This window comes from Acomys russatus, chromosome 16 (assembly GCF_903995435.1).
Source record: "Acomys russatus chromosome 16, mAcoRus1.1, whole genome shotgun sequence".
Classification (NCBI taxonomy): domain Eukaryota; kingdom Metazoa; phylum Chordata; class Mammalia; order Rodentia; family Muridae; genus Acomys; species Acomys russatus.
Genome location: NC_067152.1, coordinates 29,114,836 through 29,141,745, shown reverse-complemented (window position 1 = coordinate 29,141,745; position 26,910 = coordinate 29,114,836). Strand labels below are relative to the sequence as shown.

General features: G+C 44.4%; 2 protein-coding genes across 3 annotated transcripts; both read left to right on the top strand.

Annotated features, from left to right (window-relative positions):
- Positions 1-1,880: 1,880 nt before the first annotated feature.
- On the top strand, positions 1,881-26,709 carry Gjc1 (gap junction protein gamma 1). Of its 2 annotated transcripts, none has more exons than XM_051158798.1 (3): positions 1,881-2,093; positions 22,583-22,658; positions 24,547-26,709. In XM_051158798.1, the coding sequence occupies exon 3, from the start codon at positions 24,567-24,569 to the stop codon at positions 25,755-25,757; it is 1,191 nt and encodes a 396-aa protein (XP_051014755.1). In that variant the 5' UTR covers positions 1,881-2,093; positions 22,583-22,658; positions 24,547-24,566; the 3' UTR covers positions 25,758-26,709. The 2 variants fall into 2 exon arrangements, with proteins under 2 accessions (XP_051014755.1, XP_051014754.1); XM_051158797.1 differs by lacking the exon at positions 1,881-2,093 and adding an exon at positions 2,597-2,685.
- LOC127200663 (60S ribosomal protein L22-like) lies at positions 19,023-20,694 on the top strand. The gene is made up of 2 exons (XM_051159054.1): positions 19,023-19,052; positions 20,258-20,694. The coding sequence occupies exons 1-2, from the start codon at positions 19,023-19,025 to the stop codon at positions 20,654-20,656; spliced, it is 429 nt and encodes a 142-aa protein (XP_051015011.1). The 3' UTR covers positions 20,657-20,694.
- Positions 26,710-26,910: the final 201 nt, after the last annotated feature.

Sequence of the window (26,910 nt, the reverse complement as noted above, 5' to 3'; positions counted from 1 at the left end):
CACAGAATTCCTTCTATAGTTTTCAAACTATATATAAATGGGGCTTTTTGTGAGCTTGTATTTTGTTTATTCTCATTCATGCACATTGTGCCAACATTATGCTTGCAGTACCTTTTATCTATTCTGTGCTTGACGGGCATTTTGAGTAGTTTCCTATTTTTTGTTTGTTTGCTTGTTTGCCTATTGTGAATAGTGCTTCTAAGAAGATTCTGCCACAAGTATTTCGGTGAACACCTGTAGGTGTTTCTATAGACGTCTCGTGGGATTGCTAATGTTTTAGTGTATTCCTACGTTGACCTTTTAGTGGATATGTGCTTTCCAAAGTGATTTCTGCCATTTTACATTGTGTGTACAGGCTGGGGTTTTAAACTTTTCATCAACATATTCAAAGATATGAGGAGGGTGGGGGGTGGGGAGCTGGCATTACACCCAAGGCCTTAAGCATCCTAGGAGAGAGCTCGAGCATTGGGCTACACCTCAGCCCCAACATGTTTTTTTTTTTTTCATTCATATTTACATGTATTTAAAAGCTTTTCACGTTTGCCGCTTGAAATGTCACTCAAGAGAAGTGTGATGGGGAAGGCCGACTGCGGAGAACATGGATACTCAGGGGCCAAGCTGTTTAAAGGAGTGAAAAAGATTCAATCAGTCGAGTGGGACAGGGTTGGATCCCAATGAACCAAATGTGGGCCAGAAATAGCTATCACATAAAAAACAGGAGCTCAGAGCTGGGCCCTGGTGGCCCTCATCTTTAATCCTAGCACTCAGGCGGCAGAGGCTTCAGAATATCTGAGTTCAAGACCAGCCTGGTCTACATAGCAAGTTCCAGGACAAGGGAAGACTACATGGTGTGTGTGTGTGTGTGTGTGTGTGTGTGTGTGTGTGTGTGTGTGTGTGTGTGTGTGTCCCGTCTCAAAACCAAACAAAAACAAAGGTGCAAAGCACTGGTGTGGTGATGCACGCCTCCAATCCTAACTGCGAAGAGACTGAGACAGGACAGGAACGGCAGCAGTTCAAGGCCAGTTCTCAGCCTTATAATCGAGTTTGAGACCAGCCTGGGCTATGTGTGACTTTTTCTCACGAACGAGGCAAACAAGAGAACACCACAAATGAAAACCGTAGGGCTCAAAGTGAGCACACCCTTTGATTTTTAGAGAAAGCCCCCAGAATCCAGGAGTTAAAATGTTGGGCAATTTACATTTTGGTAAACATCGTAGTGTTCTTCTTGGGAGGCTGGGGAGGGGACAGCAATTGCACAGCTCTTTTAGTTGGTTTCCAACCTGTAAACTAGCCCTTAGGGTTTTGGCTTCAGGTGAAATTTGACCTGCAGGTTGTCTCACTTGTTAAGGCTTCATTTCTTCCCTGGCCAGGGGCAAAACTGAAAGTCTGACCATTTGTAATTCTAGAATACAGGAATGGCCCTCTCCTCCTATTATCCTGGGTAAACTGCCTTTCCTTATCCGGTGTTAATCTATTTAAAGTATTTAGGGGGAGTTTTCCGTTTTTGTTTTTGTTTTTAAGGATTTATTTTGATTATTTTTAAGTCTGTCTCTGTGTAGGTATGTGCACATCAGTAGAGGAGCCTACAGAGGAGTCGGATCCCCAGAGGCGGTACAGGTGGTTGTGAACCGCCCAACATGTGCGTAGAGGATGCTTTGCAAGAGCAGTGCAAACTCTTAATCGCTGAGCCACCTCTCCCGCCAGTTTTCGTGTTTTTTTTTTTTTTTTTTTTTTTTCTTTTTTTTTTTAAACTGGCAGCTCCGACCTGGGGAAATTCCAGTCCATGCATATTTTTAAAACAGTCTTGTAATTGTGACCCTGCTGGAATGCAAGGAGTTAAGAGGAAATGGCCTATTAGGGTCTTTCTAATCCGAGAAATCCCGGACCTCAACTATGTAGACCGCCTGTAAAAGCCACGATTCCACCAGGCGGGGATGGTTAGCCGAGAGGCCCCGCAGTTTCTTCGAGTAACTGCAGTGCAGAACCTAGAACGGCCATGAGCATCCCGAGATCCGCTGGACCAAAGAAGGCCCTGACCTAGAGCACCCAGACAGATAACGGCGGAGCTCTTCAGCCGGACCCTGCAAAGTCAGGTGAGGCGTGTCTCCATCACGCCGTTAGTGGTCAAGCTCCTCCGGGAATCACGCCGCAGGAAATGAGCCCGCTGCGCGCGCCAAGCCAGCCGCCCACCCGGGCTCCGGGCTCCACGCGCAGGCGGTGTGCGGGTGTGGGGGGGAAATCCTCCGGCCACCGCGCGCCCACCGCGTACGGGACCGCCCGGGAGCACGCGCAAGCCGGTCACGGAAAGTTGGCGCCGGCGCGGGGCCGCGCGCACGGGACTCGTCTCCCCCCCCCCCCCACCCCCGACCTCCCCCGCCTTCCCCCCGAGGCGCACGTGCCGCCGCGCCCCCGCTCCCAGGCCGAGACGGGACGCCCCCACCCCCACCGCGGCACGCAGTGCGCAGGCGCCTCCCCGCGGGTCCCGGCGGCGGGAGCGGGAGCGGGAGGCGGCGGGCGCGGCGGGAGGCGGCTTCAGCTTAGGCTGAGGGCTGAGGCGGAGAAGGCGGCGGCGGCGGTGGTGGCGAGGCGGCGGAGGTGATGGCGACGCGGGGCCCATGAGGCGGCGGCCGGCGGGACGGGCCGAGGCCCGGCGGAGGAGGCGGCTTCGTGGGCGCCCACCGCCGGGTGAGCGGTGGCTTGAGGGGGACCCGGGACCGGGCGGGGCCGGGCGAACTCTGAGGCGCCTCGAAAGCGGCGGCGGGCCGGGCTCCCGGGAGCTGCGGGGCGGGAAGGGGCGCCCGCCGAGGGCTTCCCGAGGGGCGTCGCCATCCGCGTCCCGCCGCCGCCCTCGGCGCGCCCGCCCTCTTTGTCCCCGGGCGCGCGGTTCCCAAATTGGGAGGGAAACGGCTCGGGCGGGCCGGGAGCGGGCGGCGGCGCTCCCGCAACTCCTCGGGGCGGTTGGGGGCCGGTCCCGGCTGGCGCTGGCCCGGCTGGTCTTTGTCTGGAGACCGCGGCCGGCGTGCTGCGGGGTCCGGCGGGTCCTCCGCCCCCTCGGAGGTCTTTTCCTGGAGGTCCGGTTCGATCGCTGCGGAACGGGAGAGGGGCTAGCCTGGGGGGACCCGGTCCCTCGTCGCCTCTTGCTTGGATGCCTTTTCTTTACTTGAGATGACTTTATCCTCACTTCGTAAAACTTTGGAGCTCTGCATTTTTTTTTTTTTTTTTTTTTAATTGTTCTTCGTTGAGTCTCCGGATTGAAAATAGAGAGGAGGCGCTAATGCCGTGATTGGGCTGGCTGCTGCGTTTGGAGTTTTGGAGTTGAAAAGATTTACGTGACCGGTGTTTAGAATTTGGGGTCTCCTGCCCCCAGCCCCTTGCGATTATTTGGGATTGCTTTTCTTTTGCGCGCAGTGGGTGAGTTTGTTTGTTTGCTTGTTGTTGTTTTATCATTTGGAAACTTTTTGGTCCTGGGGACTGGCAGTGCTACAGATTTCACTGTTCGTACTTGGTTTTTATTGACAGTCAACACTAGGTGCAGTCGAGGAAATCAAGGTAGACGGAGGATAGGTTATCTTGTGTCTTAAGTCTAAAAGTTGATGGTTTTGGTTATGCATCCTTACAAGTGGGTATATGTGAAAGCGCTGTGCAGAGCTACGTAAACGAAAAATTTAAATTGTCTTGTGAGGCAGAAACCAGTTTATCTGCAGTACATTACCATCTGTAGGAAGAAGGTTAATAATGTAATTTTGGAATCAAATCCTTTCCCCTGTTGACAGTTTGTAGATGTTCTTCAGAGTAAGAATGCAAAACAAAGAGAAACACAAACAAACAAACAAACAAAAAAAGCCCCACAAACTTAATTGCTTCGCTCCTAACTAAATTAGCCCTGAGTTTTGTTAAGTTTGCCGGTTTCTTTTGGGGGTGAGCAGGGATTTACTTGCAGGTTCCTCGGATTTTCATAAGGGCTGTGTAATGTCAGAAAGACAGAAACTAGAACAGACTTTTCTGGGTAAAGGGCAAAAAGCTTTGTAAGCCAGTCAGTTACGCCAGACCTCCGTGCAGAGTACTGTGGGCAAAGAAAGGGCATTTTGGAGAGAAAACAGACACCATAAATTTTGTACATGTGTCTTGATTTGTAATGGCCTCAAACCTATCAATTCGGTTCCTTTGGGGGAACCCATACTACGAAAGGATGCATGGTAAGGTATTCAGTACTGCCTTACATACAGACAGTAAAGTCTTGTTTTCAAACGTCTGATTGGCTGTCAGCACACTTTGGCGAAGGTTTATCTTGCAGACCTATGGAATGTCTTTACCCAAAGGGTTCCCTACAACAATGAGATGATCTCATTAAAGGAAAAAAAAAAAAAAAAACTTTTTTGAAGCAGAGAAAAATGCTTTTTTGAAGCAGGGTATCATTGTGTAGTATGGGTCACTCTGGAACTTGGTGGCTTTGAACTGGGGTTCCTACTGCCTTACCCTTCAGAATGGTGGGGTTACAGGTGTAGACCACCGTGGGTGGGCCATTCAACAAACATTTTTGTGGTCCTGGAGACTGTACCAAGGGCTTGGCATATGCTAAGCATGCACTGACGATGCCCTTGCACCTTCGGCAACCCTTCTCCCCAGTAAAGACGTGTGTGGCCCAGAGATAGGTATTGGAGAAGCAAAGATGAATGCCGTCCTTTTAATTGTCCTCTCAATGTTTTTAACATGCAAAAAAAAATTTTTTTTAGCAGTCTGGAAATTATCTAAAATCCTTGAAATCATGTGCAAACTTGTAGAATACATTTTTCCTTTATAGAAATGGAATAAACTTCACATGCCATTCTTACCCTTAAACCTCTGAACAGTGTTTAACTCTCGCAGTTCTGTGGCTTGTTTTATACGCATCTTTGTGGGACCTGACTGGTTGCGACTGGATTAATTGTAACCTCACGATGACCTGTAACAAACCCTATGAGGGTGTTTGGAGTTAAGTGGAGTTAGACTCTATTTTTAGGGAATTCCTTTTGACTCATTCTTGGACCTGGGGTTCCTAGTTGTCCGACCAGAGCAGGCGTTTATGTGGACTTGGATTCCGCCCTGCAGTACTGCCCTCCCGCCCCCTCCTCAGGCCCCTCTCTGATGCTGGCCACGTTTTTACCTTTCCTATTCTAAACTTAGCCATTCTCTGTCTTCCTTACCAGATATGTGTGGAGCTTTTTGTTGTGTTTTTGAGACAGGGTCTTATTCTAGCCCGGGTTGGCTATGAACTCAGAGCAGTCCTGCCTCTTTCTCTCCTTGTGCCTGTAGAGTTAGGATTGCTGGTGTATGTCACTGTGCCCAGTTGGTGTACATGGTGTTGGAGAGCGAGCCTACACCTTGCATGCTAGGGAAGCGCTGCCAGCTAAGCTACACCCCCTTGTTTTTTATAGTTGTCTTCATTTCCTTCTGTTCTGTCCCAGAGATTTTACTCAGGGCAAGTGGACAAACTCTGCCACTGAGCTACAGCCTTAGCCCTGCTTACACATTTTTTTCTTTCCTTTCTTTTTTGTTTTTTGTTTGAGACAGGGTTTCTTTGTGTAGCCTTGGCTTTCCTGGACTCAATTTATAGACCAGGTTGGCCTCGAACTCACAGTGATCCACCTGCCTTGTCTCTGTGCTAGAATTAAAGGCATGCAAACACAATTCTTGGCTATGCATTTTTTCTTTTCCTGTGTATTTCTGTATATCTTTGTCATACTTATGTCTTTTTCCTACTTCCTGAAGGTTTAAAGCTCCCCAAAAGAGTCTTTGCATGCACTACATCTGTGTCCTTTACCCCAGAAGCAATTCTTCATCCTTTATACTCATGTCAAGACTTCAGGGCTAGAGAGAGGATGGCTCAGTGATTAAGAACACTTGCTCTTACAGAGTACATGGGTTCAATTCCCAGCACCAGCATGGCAGTTTACAGCCATCCATAACTCCAGCTCCATAGTATCTTTTTTTTTTTTAATCTCCATAGCATCTTAACACACTATCTTTTGACCTTTTAAGCGCCAAGCATAAAAGTGGTGCACAGATATACATATAAGCAAAATACTCATACACATAAAAAGAAATTAAAAAGAAGGAAACTCATTTCCTCTTTCTAGTTTAGCCTAGAGACTAAAAATAAAGTATTCTTCTAGGAATTATGCTTATTTGTATAATGTTTATGTCACCGTTAGACCGTATAGTGTGTTCTGTAATATTTAGAGTAATGTTTTTAATATCTCAGTACCCTCAGCACCTACCTTATAATTAGTTCGTTTATGTATTCAGCAATTTGATGCCCACTAGGTTTTTCTTTGTAGTTGTTTAGTATAGTAAAATAGTTCTGATAAAGCCGTAGTGAATCTATTTGGAAGCCTTGCTGTTACATGTTGCATATTCTTCTCTTGTTTTCTTTTTCCTCTATATAGCTCAGAACTGGTCTGCACTGCCTTAACCTCAAGTGGTGGGGTTATAAGCATGTGCACATGGTTTATACATGGCTTTTGTATGTTAGTGGTCTTCTATATGGATATAGTGCTGTTTTGTTATGGTTTGTTTAAATATTTGTTTTTAATTGAACATGTGGCCTTTACCTTTAATTCTGGCACTTAGGAAGGCAGAGGCAAGTGAATCTCTGTGAGTTCAAGGCCAGCCAGGGCTACATAGTGAGACCGTGTCTCAACAAAACAAAACAGGGCTAAAGAGAAGGCTCAGGTGTTAAGAACACTAGCTGATGGTAATGGATTAAACATCTGAAACTGTAAGCAAACCCCAATTAAATACCTTTTTCTTTTATAAGAGTTACACAGCCGGGCGTGGTGGCACACACCTTTAATCCCAGCACTCGGGAGGCAGAGGCAGGCGGATCTCTGTGAGTTCGAGGCCAGCCTGGTCTACAAAGTGAGTCCAGGATGGCCAAGGCTACACAGAGAAACCCTGTCTCGAAAAACAAAACAACAACAACAACAAAAAAACAAAAACAAAAAGAGTTGCCCATGGTTATGGTGTCTCTTCACAGCTAAGAGATATCTCATTATATATAAGAGTTTGAATCTGAAGCCATTGCATCCTATTGTTCTTAAACCTAGAATATGAAAGTGGAAAATATGTCCATGATTTGAGGTATTATCTGAGAAAACTTATGTATGTATGAGTTATGGTTTACACCTGAGGTGCTGCTCTAAGCATGGGTTGGAGGCGTTGGTCTGTTGGGAAGTTACGGAAACTTTAGGAGGTGACAGTGTGCCTTTGGAGTCTTTGTGCTTCCTGGGTGCTCTGCGAGCAGCTGTGACCTTCCACACACGCCCCTCCCATGAAGTTCTGCACCTGAACGTCCAGAGTAATGGCTCGCAGTGACCCTGGACTGAAACTGAGACCATAAGCAAAAGCCATCCTTCCTTTTTTAGTTTATCTTTGTCATCGAAAGCTGCTGCTGCTGCACATAGGTTAGAAAGCCTTTTCTCTTTTTTCGTTTTATGTGTTTGGAGGCAGGTTTCACGTAGCCCAAGTGGCCACATGTAGCTGCGCACAGCCCTGAGTTCCTCCTGCCTCCACCTCCCAGCTGCTGGGATTCCAGATGTGCACCACATCCTGTTAGAAGAAGAAACAGAACTCTCAACTGTTAGGAGCTTTGTTTCTATCTGCTTTTTATATGTTTTTCAGTGGGAAACCTACTTCCTACTCTGGAGGTTTGAAATTGCATATACATGAGCATAATTTCTTAAGAGGGGAAAAAGAAAAAGGAGATCTGTGCTTAGAGTACTGTTCTTAAATTCTGCTAGCCAATCCTAAAGCCTTAGAGTAACATTTGCAATTTTAAAAAGTATGTCTTGGACTATATATTAATACTACAGAGTAGGTCCATTGAGCTTACACTGAATCTCACAGCATGTTTTATTCCAACAAAAGAACCCTTGCTATGAAGGAAAGTGATTAGAAAATGAAAATTATGTAACGTTCATGCTGCAGATAAACATTTAATGGAACTTGTAATTGAAACTGATTTTTTTTTTTTTTTTAAATCTGTATGTGTGTGGAGGGATGGAGCCTTGAACCTCCCAGGTGCTCAGCAAGTGATCTACGTCCTCAGCCTCTGTGGCTGTTCTAATCAATTTTCCAAGTACTCAGCCAAGAAAAATGTCAGCAACTGGATTTCCAGGGACTGTTGTGCTGAGTATGGTAACATAGATCTGGAGTGTCGGCCGGCACAAGAGGCAGGGGCAAAGAGAGGAGGCGTGCAGTCCTTTTCTTGCTACGTAGGAAGGTTTTGAGGCCAGCGTGGACTAAGTGAAACACTGTCTACACAAAACAAAGGAATACTAGGTGTGATAGCCTCCCTTTTTTATAGTTATAAATTTAATATGTGGGGCTGGAGATGGCTTACCGGTTAGGAGCACTGACTGCTCTTCCAAAGAACCCCCTCTCAGCACCCACATGGCAGCTCACAACTGTCTGTAGCTCCAAGATCTGACATCCTCTCATAGACATACATGCAGGCAAAACATCAACGCACATGAAATTGTGTATTTGAAGGTATGTGGTCTATGTCGTGATGCGCAGGGGTAGGTCAGGACAACTTTTGGGAGTTGGTTCTCTCTTAGCCCTGTTGATGCAGGGTCTTTTTTGGCGTTGTGCTGTGCAGCATGCCCCAGGCTCACTGCCTTTGAGCTTCTGGACTCTTCTCTTTCCACTTCTTGTCTCCATTGTAGACATGCTAGGATTACAGATACATGCCACCATGGCTTCTCTCAGGCTTGTGTTCTACTCGTTCAACATGACTTCTCACTGAGCCCATCTTGCTGACTTCCTGGTAGTGTTTTATAATTTATCTCTATGTTGGCCACATGTTTAATTTGTGAAAATTCATGAAGGTGTGTGCTTGTATTTGTGTATGTGCTCCTTCCCCTCCCTGCTGCTGGAATTACACACAGGGCTTTGTGCATGCTAAGCAAGTGCTCTACCATCAAGTTATGCCTCAGCCCAATTTTTTACAGTATTTTATTTTTCAGTAAGTTTACCAAAAAAAAAAAAAAAAAAATCAAAATTGCACATAAAAATTCAGCTTGAAGAATTCTTTAGAAAAATATGCCTGCCTGATAGGTTGTCACAGCTGGAGCTAAGAAACCCTTGTCCTCTTTAGGTTTACGCTGTTTTCCTTTTTGTTTCAAGCTCGCCTCCTGTTTAGTTACTTGTATTATCTAATTGGTATCCAAACAGTTAAAATGTTTTTTTAAAAAGCTTTATTGAGAGATAATTGGAAATTTACAAGTCACTCATTTTCTTGTACTATTTATTTTTATCTTATATGTATGAGCTAAAGTTCCAGCTCACTCATTTAAAGCACACAAAAGGGTCTGGAGAGATGGCTTCACAGTTAAGAGCAGTCTCTGCTCTTCCAGAGGACCTCTTTGTGATCCCAGCATTCACAAGGTGGCTCACAGCCATCTGTAACTACGGTTCCAGTGGATCTGATGCCTAACTCTGGCCTATGCAAGGAGAACACTCTTCTGTTTTTGTTTTTTCGATACAAGGTTTCCCTGTGTAGCCTTGGCTGTTCTGGACTCCTTTTGTAGACCAGGCTGGCCTTGAACTCACAGCCATCCGCCTGCCTCTGCTTTCCTGAGTGCTGGGATTAAAAGTGTGTGGCACCACTGCCTGGGTTGGCAAAACACTCACACATTACAAGAAGAAAATATAGTATCAAAGAATATTTCTAGGGTACCCACAAGGATATATAGCCTTCACGATGATTAATTTAAGACTTTTGTCCTTCCAAGAAGAATGTTAATATTCTGATGTAATCATCGTTCACCTCATAGATTAGACAACCACTAATCTACTTTAAGTCTAATTACAGATGTTTGAATTTGTCTAGAAAATATTGAGTTTTATCTAGATAATTATATGTTGTGTTCTGTGCTATAAAAATTATAAGAGGGCTGCAGAGATGGCTCAGTGGTTAAGAGCGCCACCTGCTCTTCCAAAGGTCCTGAGTTCAATTCCCAGCAACCACATGACGGCTCACAACCATCTATGATGTAACCTGATGCCCTCTTCTGGCCTACAAGCAGACAACGCTGTATACATAATAAATAAATCTTAAAAAAAAATTATAAGACAGGCATGATAGCATTTGCTTATAATCGCAGAACTCGGACAGCTGTGGTAGGATTGTAACTTCCAGGCTATGGCATGTCTGTCAGGGCTCTGTCTCAAATAATATTTCTGGGGTAGTACAATATTACTGACACTACATTTGTAGTGATACTAATACAGAAATACTACAGTACTACTACACACATAGTATTGCTGATCAAAAGACAGCATTTTACAGGGTTTTTTTTTCCCCCATGGGGAAGAGTAGCTGTTTGGGAGGTGTCTTAGACCAAGCATCCTTGACTGAACTGGACTGTCCTGCCTCTGCCCCTCGTATGATTCTGTGCCCAGCAATATTTTAGTTCTTGGTAAATATTGCTCAGAGGTCTTTGAGAAGTATGCCACATCACACTTGCCATTGCTGTGGTGATGACAGTAGAATTCTACAAACCTACTAATATTGGAAATACATTTATCTGACATGTTTCTTTTCCAAGACTGAACATTGTTTAGAACTCTCGATTGATCTAAGCTTAGGCTGTTTCAGACATGGATACCAGTACTGTCCTTTCTGAATGGAGACAGCCCCACTTAAAGGCATAGTGGACGAATGTGCTATCCCATACTTTTCCAGCTGGTTCCTGAATGTTCTTGAATTCAAGCAGAATGGCTCTTTGCCAGTGTAAATTGGCACTTCAGCCCACAATGGTGTGTTTTATTTCCTTGTTGGTTGATGGAGCCAACATTTCAGATGCCTCTCTTTTCAGGAGGTTTTATAATTTCATTCATGATAGATTATATTTTGTTTCTCAAATGTTGTTCAGAGCCAGGAACACTTTGGAAAACAAGTTGTTTTCATGTTTATGCCACATAAGATTACTGTTTGCCAGTTAGCTGCCATAATTCTTTTTCTTAGGAATTGTCACCAGCTAGTTATTAGGCATCTATTATCACTGATGTGCAATTAACTTCACTTAAAACGTTCCAGTTAAACAAAACTTCATTGTAAACCCTTTAATTGATTCCTTGTCTGCACAATAAAGCACACTCATCAGGGGTGTGAGTCACTAGTGGCCATTCTTAATGGATTGCTCAGCTCTTGATCTGCGGTGCCTGGATCGTTAGTCCATACCTTGGGATCACAGTGAGTCCGTCTTGCATTTTTAAAATTTAGTCCTAGTACAGATTTCCTGGAATTCCTGTTTGGGAAATATCTATGAAAAATTGACATCTTGTAATTGTTAATGTGACCGCTGTTACTTTGCTTCCTTCCTGACCCTGGAGTGCTGAATTCTATGCAATTTTTCAGTTATATTATGAATTTTATTGTGCCAGAGATAATATTAAGCAATGTGAACCTTAGAAATCAATTAGTTTTATATTCTCCATTTATGTCACCATTGGAAATATGGAAAGAGGGGCTGGAGAGATGGTTCAGTGGTGAAAAACATGTACTGTTCTTGCAGAGGACCTCAATTCAGTTCCTAGCCACTTGTAACTCTAGCTCTAGCGGCACTTGAGATGCCTCTAGCCTTAGTGGGCACCTGTAATCATATGCCTATGCATGTGTGCATGCACTAGCGTACACACACACAATTAAAAATAAAGTCTTAAAGAAAATGTGGGAAGACCTCATTCCTAAAGCACATGGATCACATTCTGAAGTCACTGTTCTCGGCTTCTAGTCCATTCTGCTCAGTTTCACAAAATTTAGGGTTAAGAATCAGTCTCTTAGGGCTGGAGAGATGGCTCAACCATTAAAGGCTAGGCTCACAACCAAAAATATAAGAGTTTGGTTCCCAGCACCCACTGCTGTCTCTCCAGCCAGGGGGAAATGAAAGAATCACCCACTTAGTTCATTTTAGGTTTTGTTTTTATTTAGAAAAGAAATTAGGACTTTAAAGGATGGACTGCCAGCTAAGGCTATAGCACCTAGTTGGTAGAGGTCTCACGTAGCATCCATCCACCAAGCCCTTGAGTTCTGTGCCCAGCAGTACATAAAACTCGAGTGACACAGCTGTAATTAATTTAAAAGGTTTGTTGTTGTTGTTTTCAAGAGAGGGTTTCACTGTGTAGCCCTGCCTGTCCTGGAACTCACTTTGTAGACCAAGCTGGCCTTGGCCTCTGCCTCCCAAGTCCTGGGATCAAAGGCATGTGCTGCTGCCGCCACAGCTATCACCACCACTGCCCAGCTAATTCTTGTTTTTTTGAGACAGTCTCACCTTGAAGCTCTTTCTGACATTGAACTCATAGAGATTGACCTGTGTTTGCTTCCTCAGTGCTGGGATTAAAGGCTCATACCACACTCATCCTAGGAAGTGCTTTGCTTAAATAAAGAGAATCATGTAGTGTGTCCACTTTCAGCCTGCTTGAGACTCATGTGTGCCTGTGTTGTGTGTGTTAATATATATTATGAATGGCATTCCTTCTTTCTTTCTGAGACAGGTCTCATACGGTCCAGGCTGGCCTTGAACGTGCTGTATAGCTAAGTCTGTTTTAGGACTCCTGATGGCCTCAGTATCATTCTAGATGGGCTGTTAGAAGTAAAATATTATGAACAGTCATGTACAATAATTATAATAACATAGTTTTACTTATTTTGTATAATTCCTAAGAGCAGAATGTTTGAATATATAGCAAGTTTGTTTTTCATTTTCGGTCTAAAAACATTTTTAGAGTTAAGTGTGGTAGCACACAGCTTTAATCCCAGCACTCAGAAGGTAGAGACAGGTGAATCTTTGTGAGTTCAAAGCCAGCTTGGTCTACATAGTGAGTTCCAGCCAGGGCTGCATAGTGAGAACCAGTCTCAAAAATAACTAAAAAGAAATACTTTCCTTATTATTGTTAGCATCATTTGTTCTACTTTCTTGATGTGAGGCCTGTGTTAGTGCACTCTGCTACGAAGTTGTAGCTGTCATTTCTAGTATATATATCTAGAGGGTTTTTTTTTTCATGATCACATTTTCCTGTAAGTGGTAATTTGTTATTAGTCACATAATATTGTCAACTAGTATGAATTGGTGTTGGAGTCTGGGTTTTGTTTTTGGTGGTTGTTTGGGTTTTTGTTGTTGTTGCTTGTTTTTTTTGTTTGTTTGTTTGTTTTTTTATTTTTAAATTAAATGTAATTCTTTATTTTTATGTATTTTGGTTTGTGGTTTTTCTATTTTTTTAAAGATTTATTTATTATATATACAGTGTTCTGCCTGCATGTATGCCTACACTCCAGAGAGGGTAACAGATCTCATTATAGATGGTTGTGAGCCACCATGTGGTTGCTGGGAACTGAACTCAGGACCTCTAGAAGAACAGCCAATGCTCTTAACCTCTGAGCCATCTCTCCAGCCCTGGTTTGTGGTTTTTCAAGACAGGGTTTCTCTGTAGTCTTGGCTGGCCTGGATTCTCTTTTTGTAGACCAGGCTGGTCTCGAACTCACAGCAGTCTACCTGCCTCTGCCTCCCTAGTGCTGAGGTTAAAGGCGTGTGCCACCACGCCTAGCCCTTGGTTTTATATTTTAAAAAATGTTTCAAAGCTTTGTTTTGGATTTATTTGATTGCCTCTAGGCTTCGGTCTGAGCATGCTCAGCTCTCAGTCTAAATCCAGCTTGGCGACCTCTGAGCACTCTGGTGTCAGGCTGTCTGTCCGTTTTGGTTGGTAGGAGTACAAAGCCTCGCTTGTCCTGTGTCACGTGCCACCATTATCCCACTTCATTGGTAGCTTCCTCACACATGAATTGTCCAGTGTGAAGACGGAGGCAGGCCCTCTGTCGACACCCAGGGTCTATCCCATGCAGCGTGCTGGTTTCCACGCTCTAGTGTTCTGCCCTATGAGTTAGTTCCTCCTGCTTCCGCCTGTCTGGGCTGTCTCATCAACTCAGTGAGTCTACTGTGCTTTGTGTATTTCTTCCTTCTTGTTCTGGAAACCCTCCAGTTAGCTTAGTTAAATAGAGGTCCCATGTTGTTTCCCTCCTTTCAGGCATCTCTGTCATGTATTGTCTATTACTTTAAAAATATTTATTTATTTATTACATATACAGTGCTCTGCCTGCAGGCCAGAAGAGGACATCAGATCACATTATAGATGGTTGTGAGCCACACACATGCACGTGCGTGCGCGCTCTCGGGATACTCAGTAGGATTCCTGAGAACTCAAGGCAACCTAGACCACAGAGTAAGACCCTTTCTTACAAGAGGAAAGAAACATGAGGTGCTGTAGCTACTGCTCAGCCCACCGTTCCCTCCAACCGTTTTCAGCAAACTATTCTTTTAATTCTAGGGGTAAATAGAGGAAGCTAAGCTTGGTCATTCTTGGCTATGTAGTCTTAGCACTCAGAGTCAGTGGTAGGAGGAGTGCCACAAGTTCAAGGACAGCCTGGCCTAAGTAGTAACATCTGGGCTAGATACTGAAAATCCCCAAACTAAAATGTAGATAGGTAAATAAATAGAGCAGGTTGATCACGTTTCTATGTGTTGGCTTTTTTCTTCAAAAGAATATGAGAGCCTCTGAAAATCTGGGATTGGGCTGGGATCAAATGACTTAAGGTACAGGTTTTAAAGAGCCAGAGCCAAAATAAAACATCTGTGGGAAAACAAACATTGGGTTTCTGAAAGTGTTGAACAAAGATTAGGAACTGAAACTTGAAAGTAAAAACGGTTAACTTTGGGCTGGAGAGATGGCTCAATGATTAAGAGCACTGGCTGCTCATCCAGAGGTCCTGAGTTCAATTCCCAGCAACCACATGGTGGCTCACAACCATCTATAATGAGATCTGGTGCCCTCTTCTGTCATTCAGGCATACATGCAAATAGAGTTTGTGTATATATATGTATATATATATGTAAATAAATAAATTTTTTTTTTTTTTTTTTTTTTTTTGGTTTTTTGAGACAGGGTTTCTCTGTGTAGCCTTGGCCATCATGGACTCGCTTTGTAGACCAGGCTGGCCTCGAACTCACAGCGATCCACCTGCCTCTGCCTCCCGAGTGCTGGGATTAAAGGCGTGCGCCACCACGCCCGGCAATAAATCTTTTTTAAATGGCTAAAACATTGGTTAACTTCTAGCCTGACACTAGATTCTGCACAATATTCTGTCTTATGCTTAAGCCATCTACAATCAAAGGTTACTGCCTCATGAAGTTACTTTCTCTTTCCTTTTTTTTTTTTTTTTTTTCTTCTTTTATTTAAAGAAGAGGACATTAGATCACATTATAGATGGTTCAGCCACCATATGGTTGCTGGGAATTGAACTCAGGACCTCTGGAAGAGCAGTCAGTGCTCTTAACCACTGAGCCATCTCTCCAGCTCCCTCCTTCCCTCCCTCTTAAGATTTATTATGCTGGGCATGGTGACACACAGTACTTTAGAAGCAGAGGCAGGTAGATCACTGTGAGTTCGAGGCCAGCCTGTTCTACAAAGCAAGTCCAGGACAGCCAAGGCTACACAGAGAAACCCTGTCTCGAACCTCCCCCCGCCCCCAAGGATATTACGTATACAGTGTTCTATCTGCATGTACAGCTGCAGCCAGAAGAGGGCACCAGATCCCATTACAGATGGCCATGAGCCACCATATGGCTACTGGGAATTGAACTCAGGACCTCTCAAAGAGCAGGCGGAGCTCTTTTTTGTTTGGTTCGTTGGTTTTGATTTTTCAAGACAGGGTTTCCTTGTAGACCAGGCTGTCCTGGAAATCACAGTGATCCACCTGCCTCTGCCTCCCAAGCGCTGGGATTAAAGGCCTGTGCCACCATGCCTGGTGAGCAGGTGGAGCTCTTAACCACTGTTTTGTTTTGTTGAGTTAGGGTCTCCCTGTGTAGCCAGCGTTGTTCAGGAACTGGCTGCGTATACCAGGCTGGTCTTGAACTCACAGAGATCCACCCACCTCTTCTGGGATTAAAGGCATGTGCCACCACCTCCAGGCTTGCTTACTTGTAACTTTTTTGAGACAGACTGAAGAAATGGGAATCAAGAAGAAAAGTATAAAAGGTTATAACAAAGGGTATAAAGCAGGCGCTAGAGAAATGCATGTGTTCATCTGTTAATCGCATATTTATTTAGCACTTAAAATATATCTTCTCCTGGTCTAGATGCTGAGGTAAGGGTCTGGCGTTTGTCTTTTAAGGGCTCCCAGTCAAGTTGAGGTGACAAGATAGAACATTGAGGCAGGCAGCTCAATAATCTTGATAATGTGTTTAATGTACCTTGAGTCCAGGCACAACTCTCAGAGCTTGGTATGTACAGTCTGCATAGCCCCCTTTAACAGTTGTCTCAGGCTTGCTGTTCTGAAACTGAATATACAAATTTCTCAGTGTCCAGACCTTACCCTATTCAGTGGTTCTGTCCCTCCTGGTTGCAAGGGGCCTTGCAGATTTTTTTGCTTTGTTTTTAAACTTTAGATTGGTTTATTCTACGCTTAAGATCTTGAGCCCTGAAATTTCCTGCTCATAGCAAGTTTTGTTTGTTTGTTGTTTTTGTTTTTCTTTTTAGGGAAGCCAGTATCTTTTTGTTTGTTTATTTTTATTGTGTGTATATTAGTGTTATGTGCTTTATACTTAATTTTAAAAATCCTATGAACACTGTATAACAGAATAATACAGTAAGTTTTTGCTTGATCCTAATAGTTTATAAGTAATAGAAAAATGTTAATGAACTCTGGGTCTACTGTAACTCAGTGGTAGAATACTTCTAGCGCAAGACAAGGTAGATTTATATCTTAAGTTACTTGGAAAGTGGACTAAAAATAGTATATTTGGTTTCTGTCCAGTGACTTATATAAGCAAACATAATTTTCTTCAGTGTGTGTGGGTGTGTGAATTGTTTTGACTTATGGACCACCATGAACTGCAGTGTTCTTTTTCTAAAAAATTAGTGCTAGTTCTGCTATTCTTTTGGAAGCCCTTGGTTTTTTATTTTAGGAAAACATGCCTATCGCCCATTTATGAGATGTTAAGAGTTAGTAAACACATCGTTGTTAAACAAAGTGATACAGTAAAATGTTGAAGCAGGCTGATTTTAATTTTTTCCCCACTATTTATTTATTCACTTTACAACCTGATCACAGCCCCCTCCCTTTTCCTCTCCTTCCAGTCCCACCCTCTGCCGCTTACCTTTGGATCCCTTTTCCTTGGCTGGGCTGCCTTGTCTGTCCTTAGGAGGAGAGGATGCACTTAGTCTGGCTGTGACTTGATGTACCAGGCTGGTTTTTAAATCAGGTTTATATAGTGGGGGTGTGGTGTGTTAGTGGTTATTTTAAAATTGTATTACAGTTTTTTCTCTTAATCTGGCTAGCATCCAAATAAGTGGACTATTATATATTTATTTAACTTTATGGCACAGCAACTGAGCAGTATTAATCTATTTTGACCCTCTAAGCTAATCTGGCTACCTCCCAGCTAAAATTCCCAAGATACTGTCATTTTATGGCTTTCTGTGCTCCAGTTACTCTCTGGACCTCTTCTGGTGGCTGAATCCCACTCCCCGCTTCCCCTATCCCCACCCCCCCCCCCTTTCTCCTGGCTTGCAGGAAGACCAGCCCTATTCTCTTCCCTGCTCAGTCATTGGCTGTTCAGCTTCTTTATTGACTTATCAGGGAACAGTTGGGGAGCAGTGTTTACACAATATTGAGACAGGAGATTCTCAGAACAAGGATTCAACCAGTTATGGGGGTGTAGACCGGCATTTGAATCTTCACACAGTGTACAATAACATTGTGTGTACAGTGGGGGCACACGCCTGCAATCCCAGCTCTCAGGAGGATCTTGGAGGACAATCTGGTCTACAAATGAGTTCCAGGACAGCTAGGGCTACGTGGAAACCTTATCTCCAAAACCAACATAATTGGTTTATTTAGCACAGAGCTTTGGGCTTCAAGGACACGGCGCTAGCTTCTGGTGAAAGCCTGACCTGATCCTAGGTAGCATAGCAGCAGTAGGGGCCTGGCAGCAGGTCACCTGATCGCACAGGAAGCAGGAGAGACTCAGTACTCAGGATCAGACTGCTATAACTCCCTCTCCCCAGAATTCAGTGCAAGGGACATTCCCTTCTGAGGTCAGCACCCTAACGGCCCGTAGACCTTCCACCTGGCCAGTGTAAGGCCAGAAGGAGGCATTGGGTCCCCTAGACTGCAGTTACAGGTGGTTGTGAGCAGCTATGTGGGTCCTGGTAGTTGAACCTGGATCCTCTACAAGAGCAGCAATTACTCCTAAATGCTGAGCCATTTCTCCAGCCCAGTTGATGCCATCTTATACTTGGGAGTTCACATTGATAAAGACTAGAGGAAACAATGGAAAGCCAAAACATTAAAGGGGCTTTGGCTGTTATCTTTGTGTGTGTGTGGTGGCTTCTTTTAGAAGTTTTTGTTTTTTTAATAATGAGATCTGGTGCCCTCTTCTAGAGTTCACGTGTACATGCAGGCAAAACACTGTATACGTAATAAATAAATCATAAAAAATGTTGTATTTCATGTAATGGATGCTTTGTTTGTATGTATGTCTGTGTTCTATGTGTGTGCCTGGTGCCCAGTGACCATGTAGGCAGGAAGAGGACCCCTGATGGCCTGGAACTGAGCTCTGCAGAAGGTTGTGCACTACCATGTGGATGCTGCTGTCCTATGGAGAATCCTTAACCTCTGAGCTATCTCTCTGGGCCACTTGTGTGGTCATTTTTCTTAGTGATGTTGGTGTATCTAGCCTCCAAAAATTGAGAAAGATAAAATAATTTGTGTGGGGTCTATCAACGTAGGACCAAGTATCAAAATGTTCTTCTCTGAGACATTTTATAGTCCAGAGCATAAACTATAGGGAGGCCTGCCCCAGAGACTAAAGGACGTAGATACAGGATGCTGTGGTCGGGAGGCCTGCCCCAGAGACTAAAGGACGTAGATACAGGATGCTGTGGTCGGGAGGCCTGCCCCAGAGACTAAAGGATGTAGATACAGGATGCTGTGGTCCTATAAGAAGCCCCTGAAAGTAAGGCTCGAATAGTTTAACACTCTCCTTTTTTCTCACCCTCCTTCCTGGGCTGGCCTTGAACTTACTTCTGATTCTCCTGCCTCCACATCCCAAATGCTGAATTATAGGTGTCCCGTTTATGTGGTATTGGGATCAAAAGCCAAACCAAAGAAACAAAGAAACCTGAAATTTGGCCAGGTGTGCACTTTTAATCCCAGCACTCGAGAGGCAGAGGCAACTGGATCTCTCTGAGTTTGAGGCCAGCCTGGTCTACATAGCAAGTTCCAGGACAGTCAGAACTGTGTAGTGAGACCCTGTCTCAAAACAAACCAAAAAATAGCTTTATAAGTACTTGGTAACATTTTCTTCATTTTGTCTTATTGGGAACAAAGTGAATTTCCAACTTTGGGGAAATGCTTTTACATGTGATGTTTGGGGAAAGCTGAGCCTAGAGGACTTTATGGGTGTACATCACTGTGAAGGTTTTTTTTTTTTAATAATTTATTTATTTTTATTGTACGTGCATTGGTGGTGTTTTGCCTGCATGTATGTCTGTGTGAGGGTGTCAGATCTTGGAGTTACAGACAGTTGTGAGCTGCCATGTGGGTGCTGGGAATTGAACCCGGTTCCTTTGGAAGAGCGGTCAGTGCTCTTAACCACTGAACCATCTCTCCAGCCCTCACTGTGAAGCTTTATGTTACAAACCTGGTTTACATTATCATTGAGGAGTGTATATTGTGTATGGGATTATGTTTTTACTTTGAGACAGGGTCCATTAGCCTAGGCTGGCCTGCCTGCTTCTACTTCCCATACACTGGGGTTCCACACTGAGTGACAGACGTGATGGATCCAGGTGACTCAAAGTTGGGTTTTTTGTTTTTGTTGGGTGTGTGTGTGTTTGTTTGTTTTGAGTGACTTTTTTTTTTTTTTCAAATTCCCTTTAAAAACAACACCAACAAAGGAACAACTGTTTATTGAGTAAGCTGCAAAAAGGCAGGTAGCAGGCTGGGTCATAACTATAGTACCGCCTGCCTGTTTTGGTTCTTTGAGGGTTTTTCCTGTGTAGCCCAGGCTGGTCCTCCCCTCTTCCCCTCTTTGTTTCCAGGCAGGGTCTCTCTACTCAGCCTTCTGTGGCCTGGAACTTACTGTGTTGGCCAAGCTGGCCTGGAACTCACAGAGCTCTGCCTGCCTCTATCTCCCAGGTGCTGGGGTTAAAAGTCTAGTCTGGCTTTCTGCCTCCTCTGCTGCCATGGCGCCGTGAAAAAGCTTGTGGCGAAGGGGGGCAAAAAAAGAAGCAAGTTTTGAAGTTCACCCATGACTGCACCCATCCTGTGGAAGATGGAATCATGGATGCTGCCAACTTTGAGCAGTTCCTCCAGGAGAGAATCAAGGTCAACGGCAAAGCGGGGAACCTAGGCGGAGGGGTTGTGACCATCGAGCGGAGCAAGATCACGATCACTGTCACTTCTGAGGCGCCTTTCTCCAAAAGGTATTTGAAATATCTCACCAAAAAATATCTGAAGAACAATCTTCGAGACTGGCTGCGCGTTGTCGCCAACAGCAAAGAGAGTTATGAATTGCGCTACTTCCAGATCAACCAAGAGGAGGAGGACGAGGATTGAGACACGCTGGTCTGGAGTATTTTGTATTAATTCATAAATAAAACTTAGGAATTAAAAAAAAAAACTAGTCTGCTTCTGGTTCTGAATGCCTTTTTTTTTTTTAATTGTGTATGAGTGTTTTGCCTGCTTATATGTCTGCACACAGTCTATGTACTTGTCACCAGAGGAGGCCAGAAGAGGGTGTTGATTCCCCTGGAACTGGAGTTACAGATGATTATGAGCCACTATGTGGATGCTGCAAATTAAGCCTGAGTCCTCATAAAAGCAACCCCTGCTCTAAACCACTGTACCGTCTCTGCAGCATCCTGGTCCTGAACTCCCGGTCACCCTGCCTTGTCTCCCACTGGTGTGGCTTCACTAGTCAGCTTTTCACATGTAGATTTTGATATATGCCATGTGTATGTACCTTTTACTTTTTATTTCATGAGTGTTTTGGAAATCATTTTAGCTTTTTAAAGTCATGCGAGCCCCCACCCCCCTTTCAATATTTTAAAAACAACAACAGGTTGCTAGAGAAACGGTCAGCAGTTAAGAGCTGGCTGTTCTTCCAAAGGACCAGGATTCAATTCACAGGTCCACACAGCTGCTCACAACTGTCTGTAATTCCACTTCTGGGGTATCTGACACTCTCACACAGATATTTATATATGTAGGCAAAACACCGATGTACGTAAAATAGAAACAATAAATTACTAAAACAATAACAAAATCCTAAGTTTCAGTTAAGTTAATATGAACATTCAGGGTTTCTGTTTTTGTTTTTGAGACCGGGTCTCTACTACATAAACTAGCTGGCCTCAAACTCAGGGAGATCTGCCTGCCAGTGCCTCCTGGGTGCTGAGATTAAAGGTTGTGTGCCACCGGGTCCAGTCTCAGGAATTGTTTTAAATTTATTTGTTTAAAAAAAGTGATAGTGAACAAAGTTGGTGGCTTGTAGATGACACTTGGCCGTAGCTTTTCAGAGTTACAGGCTTTAATAATGGGCACTAATTTCTCCTACATGGGTTTGTGTTGTTGTCTAGAGAGAGGAGTTACACTATGTAGCAGGCTAGCCTGGAATTCTCTGGAGACCAGTCTGGCCTAAATTTCACTTTGTTTTGTTTTTACTCACAATCCAGGTGTTTTCCTTCTCTGACTGTGAGCCGCTGGGTGTGTGAATCACCTCCTGTGGAGATGGTGTCTCAGTGACTGAGCCAGCTGTGGGGTGTTTGCTGAACAGCTTGCTCCTCCTGGGCTGCTCAGATCCTAGTGAGAAGCACTGGCTGCGGGCAGTGGCTGTGGTGGCTGCTGGTAGCCTGCTTTAACCCTGTCTTGCTGCTGCGGCTTTTGCTTTTTGCTGTAGTTCCCAAAGTTCCTGGGAGGCTTTTTCTTTGTTTTGAGTCAGGGTCTCTCTTTTAACCCTGGCTGGCCTGGAATTCTAAGACATCTGCCTCTCTCTTTCAAATGCTGGGATTAAAGCTCCACCATGCCCAGCAATTTTGAATTTTCACAAATGACTCCTTTCTCTATTAGGGTTTCTTTTATTTTCAAATTAATTTTATTTATTTTGTCTTTATGTATGTGTATTGTGTGCATTCCTGGTGTCTGCCAAAAGTGGGTGTCAGATCCCCTGGAACTGGAGTTAGAGACAGCGTGAGCCTCCAAGTGGGTGCTGGGAGCTGATCCCACATCCTCTGAAAGAGCAGCCTTAACCCTGAGTCACCTCTCCACCCCATATCACATTCCTGTAGAGCCTGATTTAAAGCTTTGAGGTGGTTGTTAATTTTGCCGGTCACTTACTTTGGGAGGAGGAAAGAGTGGTATCCACATCAAGCCAGTCTCCATCTCATTCTCAGCGACTCCTGGAACTTCCTGGAAATGACATGTTAGTGATTTATTGTTTTCTGTGGGAAGAGGCTTATGACCTGTTCTTCTTTTTCCTTTTAGAGAGAATTTGGGAAAGTAGCAAACAAAATACCGTATCTGAAAGAAGGTTCTGGGTAACAGAAGTTTTGGACAACAGGTAAGTGTTTGGACTGACTTGGTGGTGGGGATTTACCACAATCTACAAGTGCAGTGGGAAGAGAAGAGTCGAAAATTTACATGTGCTTTGTGTCAAATGTTACAGTAAGGATTTAACATGTGACCTGGATTCTAGTCATCGATTTGAGTAACTCAGAATAAAATTATCCTTTAAAATGCTGGGGTTTCCCACCCCCCACTTGGTTTTTCAAGACAGGGTTTCTCTGTGTAGCCTGGCTGTCCTGGACTCATTTGGAAACTAGGCTGTCCTTGAACTCACAGAGATCCACCTGCCTCTGCCTCCCAAGTGCTATAGTTAAAGGTGTGTGCCCGCCCCCACCTGGCATAAAATGCTGTTTTTAGAGGTGGGCATGGTAACAGACACCTGTAATCCCAGCATTCCAAGGCTGAGGTGACCCTGAGTTCAAAGGTCAACCTTGGCAACAGTTGATTCACTGTCTGAAAAACAAAAACTCAAAAGTAGGAGCTGGGCATGATGCATACATTTAATCTCTTCACTCTGGAGGCAGATCTCTGTGAGTTTGAGGCTAGCCTGGTCTATATAGCAAGTTCCAGGACAGATGGAACTACATAGTGAGACCTTGTCTCAAAAACCAAACCAAAACAAAAATTCTGGTTTTTAGTGGGTTTGTGTACTAGTTAGATTTGTTGCTTTCATAGCGCTGTTTAGAAATTTTTTTGCATCCACCATAAGGAAAATATTACTGTAAGAACATTGATTGTGGGCTTCTAAACCCAGGGTCTGCTCTGCTGCGTGACCTAGCAGAGAGCGCTTCCTGGTTCCTTTCTCCTTTTATTTTTTATTTTATTTTATTGGTTTTTGGAGACAGGGTTTCTCTGTGTAGCCTTGGCTGTCCTGGACCTGCTTTGTAGAGCAGGCTAGCCTCGAACTCACAGCAGTCCTCCTGCCACTGCCTCCCGAGTGCTGGGATTAAAGGCGTGCGCCACCATACCCGGCCCTTTCTCCTTTTAGTGCTCATCATCGTCAGTTGTTTGCAGCTGTGCCATTTCTTAATTACTTTTGAAAAAAAACTGGGACAGGGTCTCACTGCGTAGCTCTGGGGCTGTCCTCGAACAAATTTATAGGCCAGGTTGGTTTTGAAATCAGAGAGATTCACTTGTCTCTGCCTGCCAAGTTGGGGTGAAAGGGTGTGTGACCACTCTTGACTTCCCTTAGTTACTTTAACACTTCGTCAGCTGGTCTAAAACTTGCGCTCTCTAGTAAACTGCCTCTTCACAGTGAAGTCCAACCCAAGGGTCCCTCTTATGTTCTCTCACAGTGGTAAACTCTGACTGGACCAGAAAGCTACCCCAGTGCATTACTTTGTTATGTGTATTGTACAATGCATGGATTCCTATGACACATGAATATCTATAAGAAACACAGCGTGCTCCATCTGAGAACTAAGTCCCAGTGAGCTAGGAAAGCAAACAAGACCTATGTCCAGACATGAAGTAAGGTGTGCTGTGTCACCGGAAGTTGTTAGAGTGAAATGCATTAGATTCTAGTGTTTGTTCTACTATGAGTCTTGAAGTGAGTTACATTTCAGGGTTACAAAGTCCCTAGAAATACTATGAATTAAAATTTACATTGTTGAGCCGGGCGTGGTGGCGCATGCCTTTAATCCCAGCACTCGGGAAGCAGAGACAGGCGGATCTCTGTGAGTTCGAGGCCAGCCTGGTCTACAAAGTGAGTCCAGGACTGTCAAGGCTACACAGAGAAACCCTGTCTCAAAAAACCAAAAAAAAAAAAAAAAAAAAGATTTACATTGTTAGGGTTTGGTTATTTGTTGGGGCTGGGCACCAAAATTAGAAAGCTGTTTTTAGCGTGTGTTGACTTCCCCTGCTTGATACCTTCCATCTCCCAGGGCGAAGCAGTCCCAGCACCATGAGCTGGAGCTTCCTGACGCGCCTGCTGGAGGAGATCCACAATCACTCGACGTTCGTGGGCAAGATCTGGCTCACGGTGCTCATCGTCTTCCGCATCGTCCTAACTGCCGTGGGAGGAGAGTCCATCTATTACGATGAGCAAAGCAAGTTTGTGTGCAACACCGAGCAGCCAGGCTGTGAGAATGTCTGCTATGATGCCTTCGCGCCACTCTCCCACGTGCGCTTCTGGGTGTTCCAGATCATCCTGGTTGCAACGCCCTCTGTTATGTACCTGGGATACGCTATTCACAAGATTGCCAAGATGGAGCATGGCGAGGCAGACAAAAAAGCAGCTCGGAGCAAACCCTATGCCATGCGCTGGAAACAGCACCGGGCTCTGGAAGAAACGGAGGAGGACCATGAGGAGGATCCTATGATGTACCCAGAAATGGAGTTAGAAAGTGAAAAAGAAAATAAAGAGCAGAGCCAGCCAAAACCTAAGCATGATGGCCGACGACGGATTCGCGAGGATGGGCTCATGAAAATCTATGTGTTGCAGCTGCTGGCCAGGACTATGTTTGAGGTGGGCTTTCTAATAGGGCAGTATTTCCTATACGGCTTCCAAGTCCACCCATTTTATGTGTGCAGCAGACATCCTTGCCCTCATAAGATAGACTGCTTTATTTCCAGACCCACTGAGAAGACCATCTTCCTTCTGATAATGTATGGTGTCACAGGCCTCTGCCTATTGCTCAACATTTGGGAAATGCTTCATTTAGGGTTTGGGACCATTCGAGACTCACTAAACAGTAAAAGGAGGGAACTTGACGATTCGGGTGCTTATAATTACCCTTTCACTTGGAATACGCCATCTGCTCCCCCTGGCTATAACATTGCTGTCAAACCTGATCAAATCCAGTACACGGAGTTGTCCAATGCTAAGATTGCCTACAAGCAAAACAAAGCCAATATCGCCCAGGAACAGCAGTATGGCAGCCACGAGGAGCACCTCCCAGCTGATCTGGAGACTCTGCAGCGGGAGATCAGAATGGCTCAAGAGCGCTTGGATCTAGCTATCCAGGCTTACCATCACCAGAGCAACCCCCATGGTCCTCGGGAAAAGAAGGCCAAAGTGGGGTCCAAATCTGGGTCCAACAAAAGCAGTGTTAGTAGCAAATCGGGGGATGGGAAGACCTCCGTCTGGATTTAATCTTGGTTGGGCTTAAAACTTGGGTTTTCATAGTTTATGGTAAGCAGCAACTCGCTGAATAATGACTTCCATTGAGTAAACATTTGGCTCTGGTTATCTTCAGGGATGCTGTCGGCTCATGATCCAAACTCAGGGGACTCTGAAGGTGGAGCTGGGATGAGTGGGGAGAGGGAAGCACAGTGTTCCCGGGCACATGTTCTCAGCAATAATGCAGTTGCAGAACTTTATGTTTGTGTCTTCCAGATCCGGAGAAGAACAGATATATTTAAATCATTCTTGTTGAACAGTTTTTGTATGTACAGTATTATGGTACATTTTTTTAGTATGATAACTTTTTTTTTGTATTTGTACATTGGACTGCTGTAGTTATACTTTTTTATATTAAAGGAAAAAAGTATTGTAAATAATGCCTGTTACAGGCTAGTGTTACTACTTTGTTTAGCAAATGTTACCTTGTGATTAGAGTTTCAGTGGATGCTACACTCAATAAAAGTGCCTCTTGTGTTTCAGGAAAGATTTAAGATGCGTAGGGAAACTGAGGGAGAAAGTCCAGTCTTCAAGTCTTTGGAAGAAGATCCCTTTTAGAAAGAGGTTGAGATCTACTTTCTGCCTGAGAGATCTTGGAATCTCCTTCTTGTGACCAAATTGTAGCCATTCTTAGAAAATGTTTCCAAAGTGGGGAAAGAACTGATCCACTAGAGGTTCCCACTGCGTGGTGCCTGGATGGTGTGTCTGACAGGAGCAGTGTGGCTCACCGGCGAGCATGGCAGTGCTGTGGTCTACGCTGCTTCTCCCAGTAAGCAAAGGCATCCCTGACGCCTGAAGAATGAACATAGACTAAGTTGCCCTGAGTCTCTGTCCAGAAACCCAACTGGTTTCTGAAAAAGTTGGTCATGAATATCTTCTGTATCTGTTAACATTAGAAATACAAACAAAAATGCTCAGATTTAAGAATGCTGGAAGTGGCAGGTCTCAATCCAGGTGCTTTATTTGAACAGTTGCTGTAAACTATGTGTGGCTTGCCCGTGTCTGCCAATGTGGGGTTCTGTCTGCATGGTCAGTCTTGGAGATGAGCTCGGTGTTTATTCCCTGTTAGCATATGCATTTGTTAATGGCAAGGATTGATGTTCATAAAACTAGTAGTTTGCAGTGT

Excerpts from the sequence above, each read along its gene's own strand:
- LOC127200663 (XM_051159054.1), top strand. The coding sequence starts at position 19,023 with ATGCTGTGGTCCTATAAGAAGCCCCTGAAA. Across the intron at positions 19,053-20,257 it reads CCTATAAGAAGCCCCTGAAA|TCTGGCTTTCTGCCTCCTCT; the intron begins GTAAGGCTCGAA and ends TTAAAAGTCTAG.
- Gjc1 (XM_051158798.1), top strand. The coding sequence starts at position 24,567 with ATGAGCTGGAGCTTCCTGACGCGCCTGCTGGAGGAGATCCACAATCAC.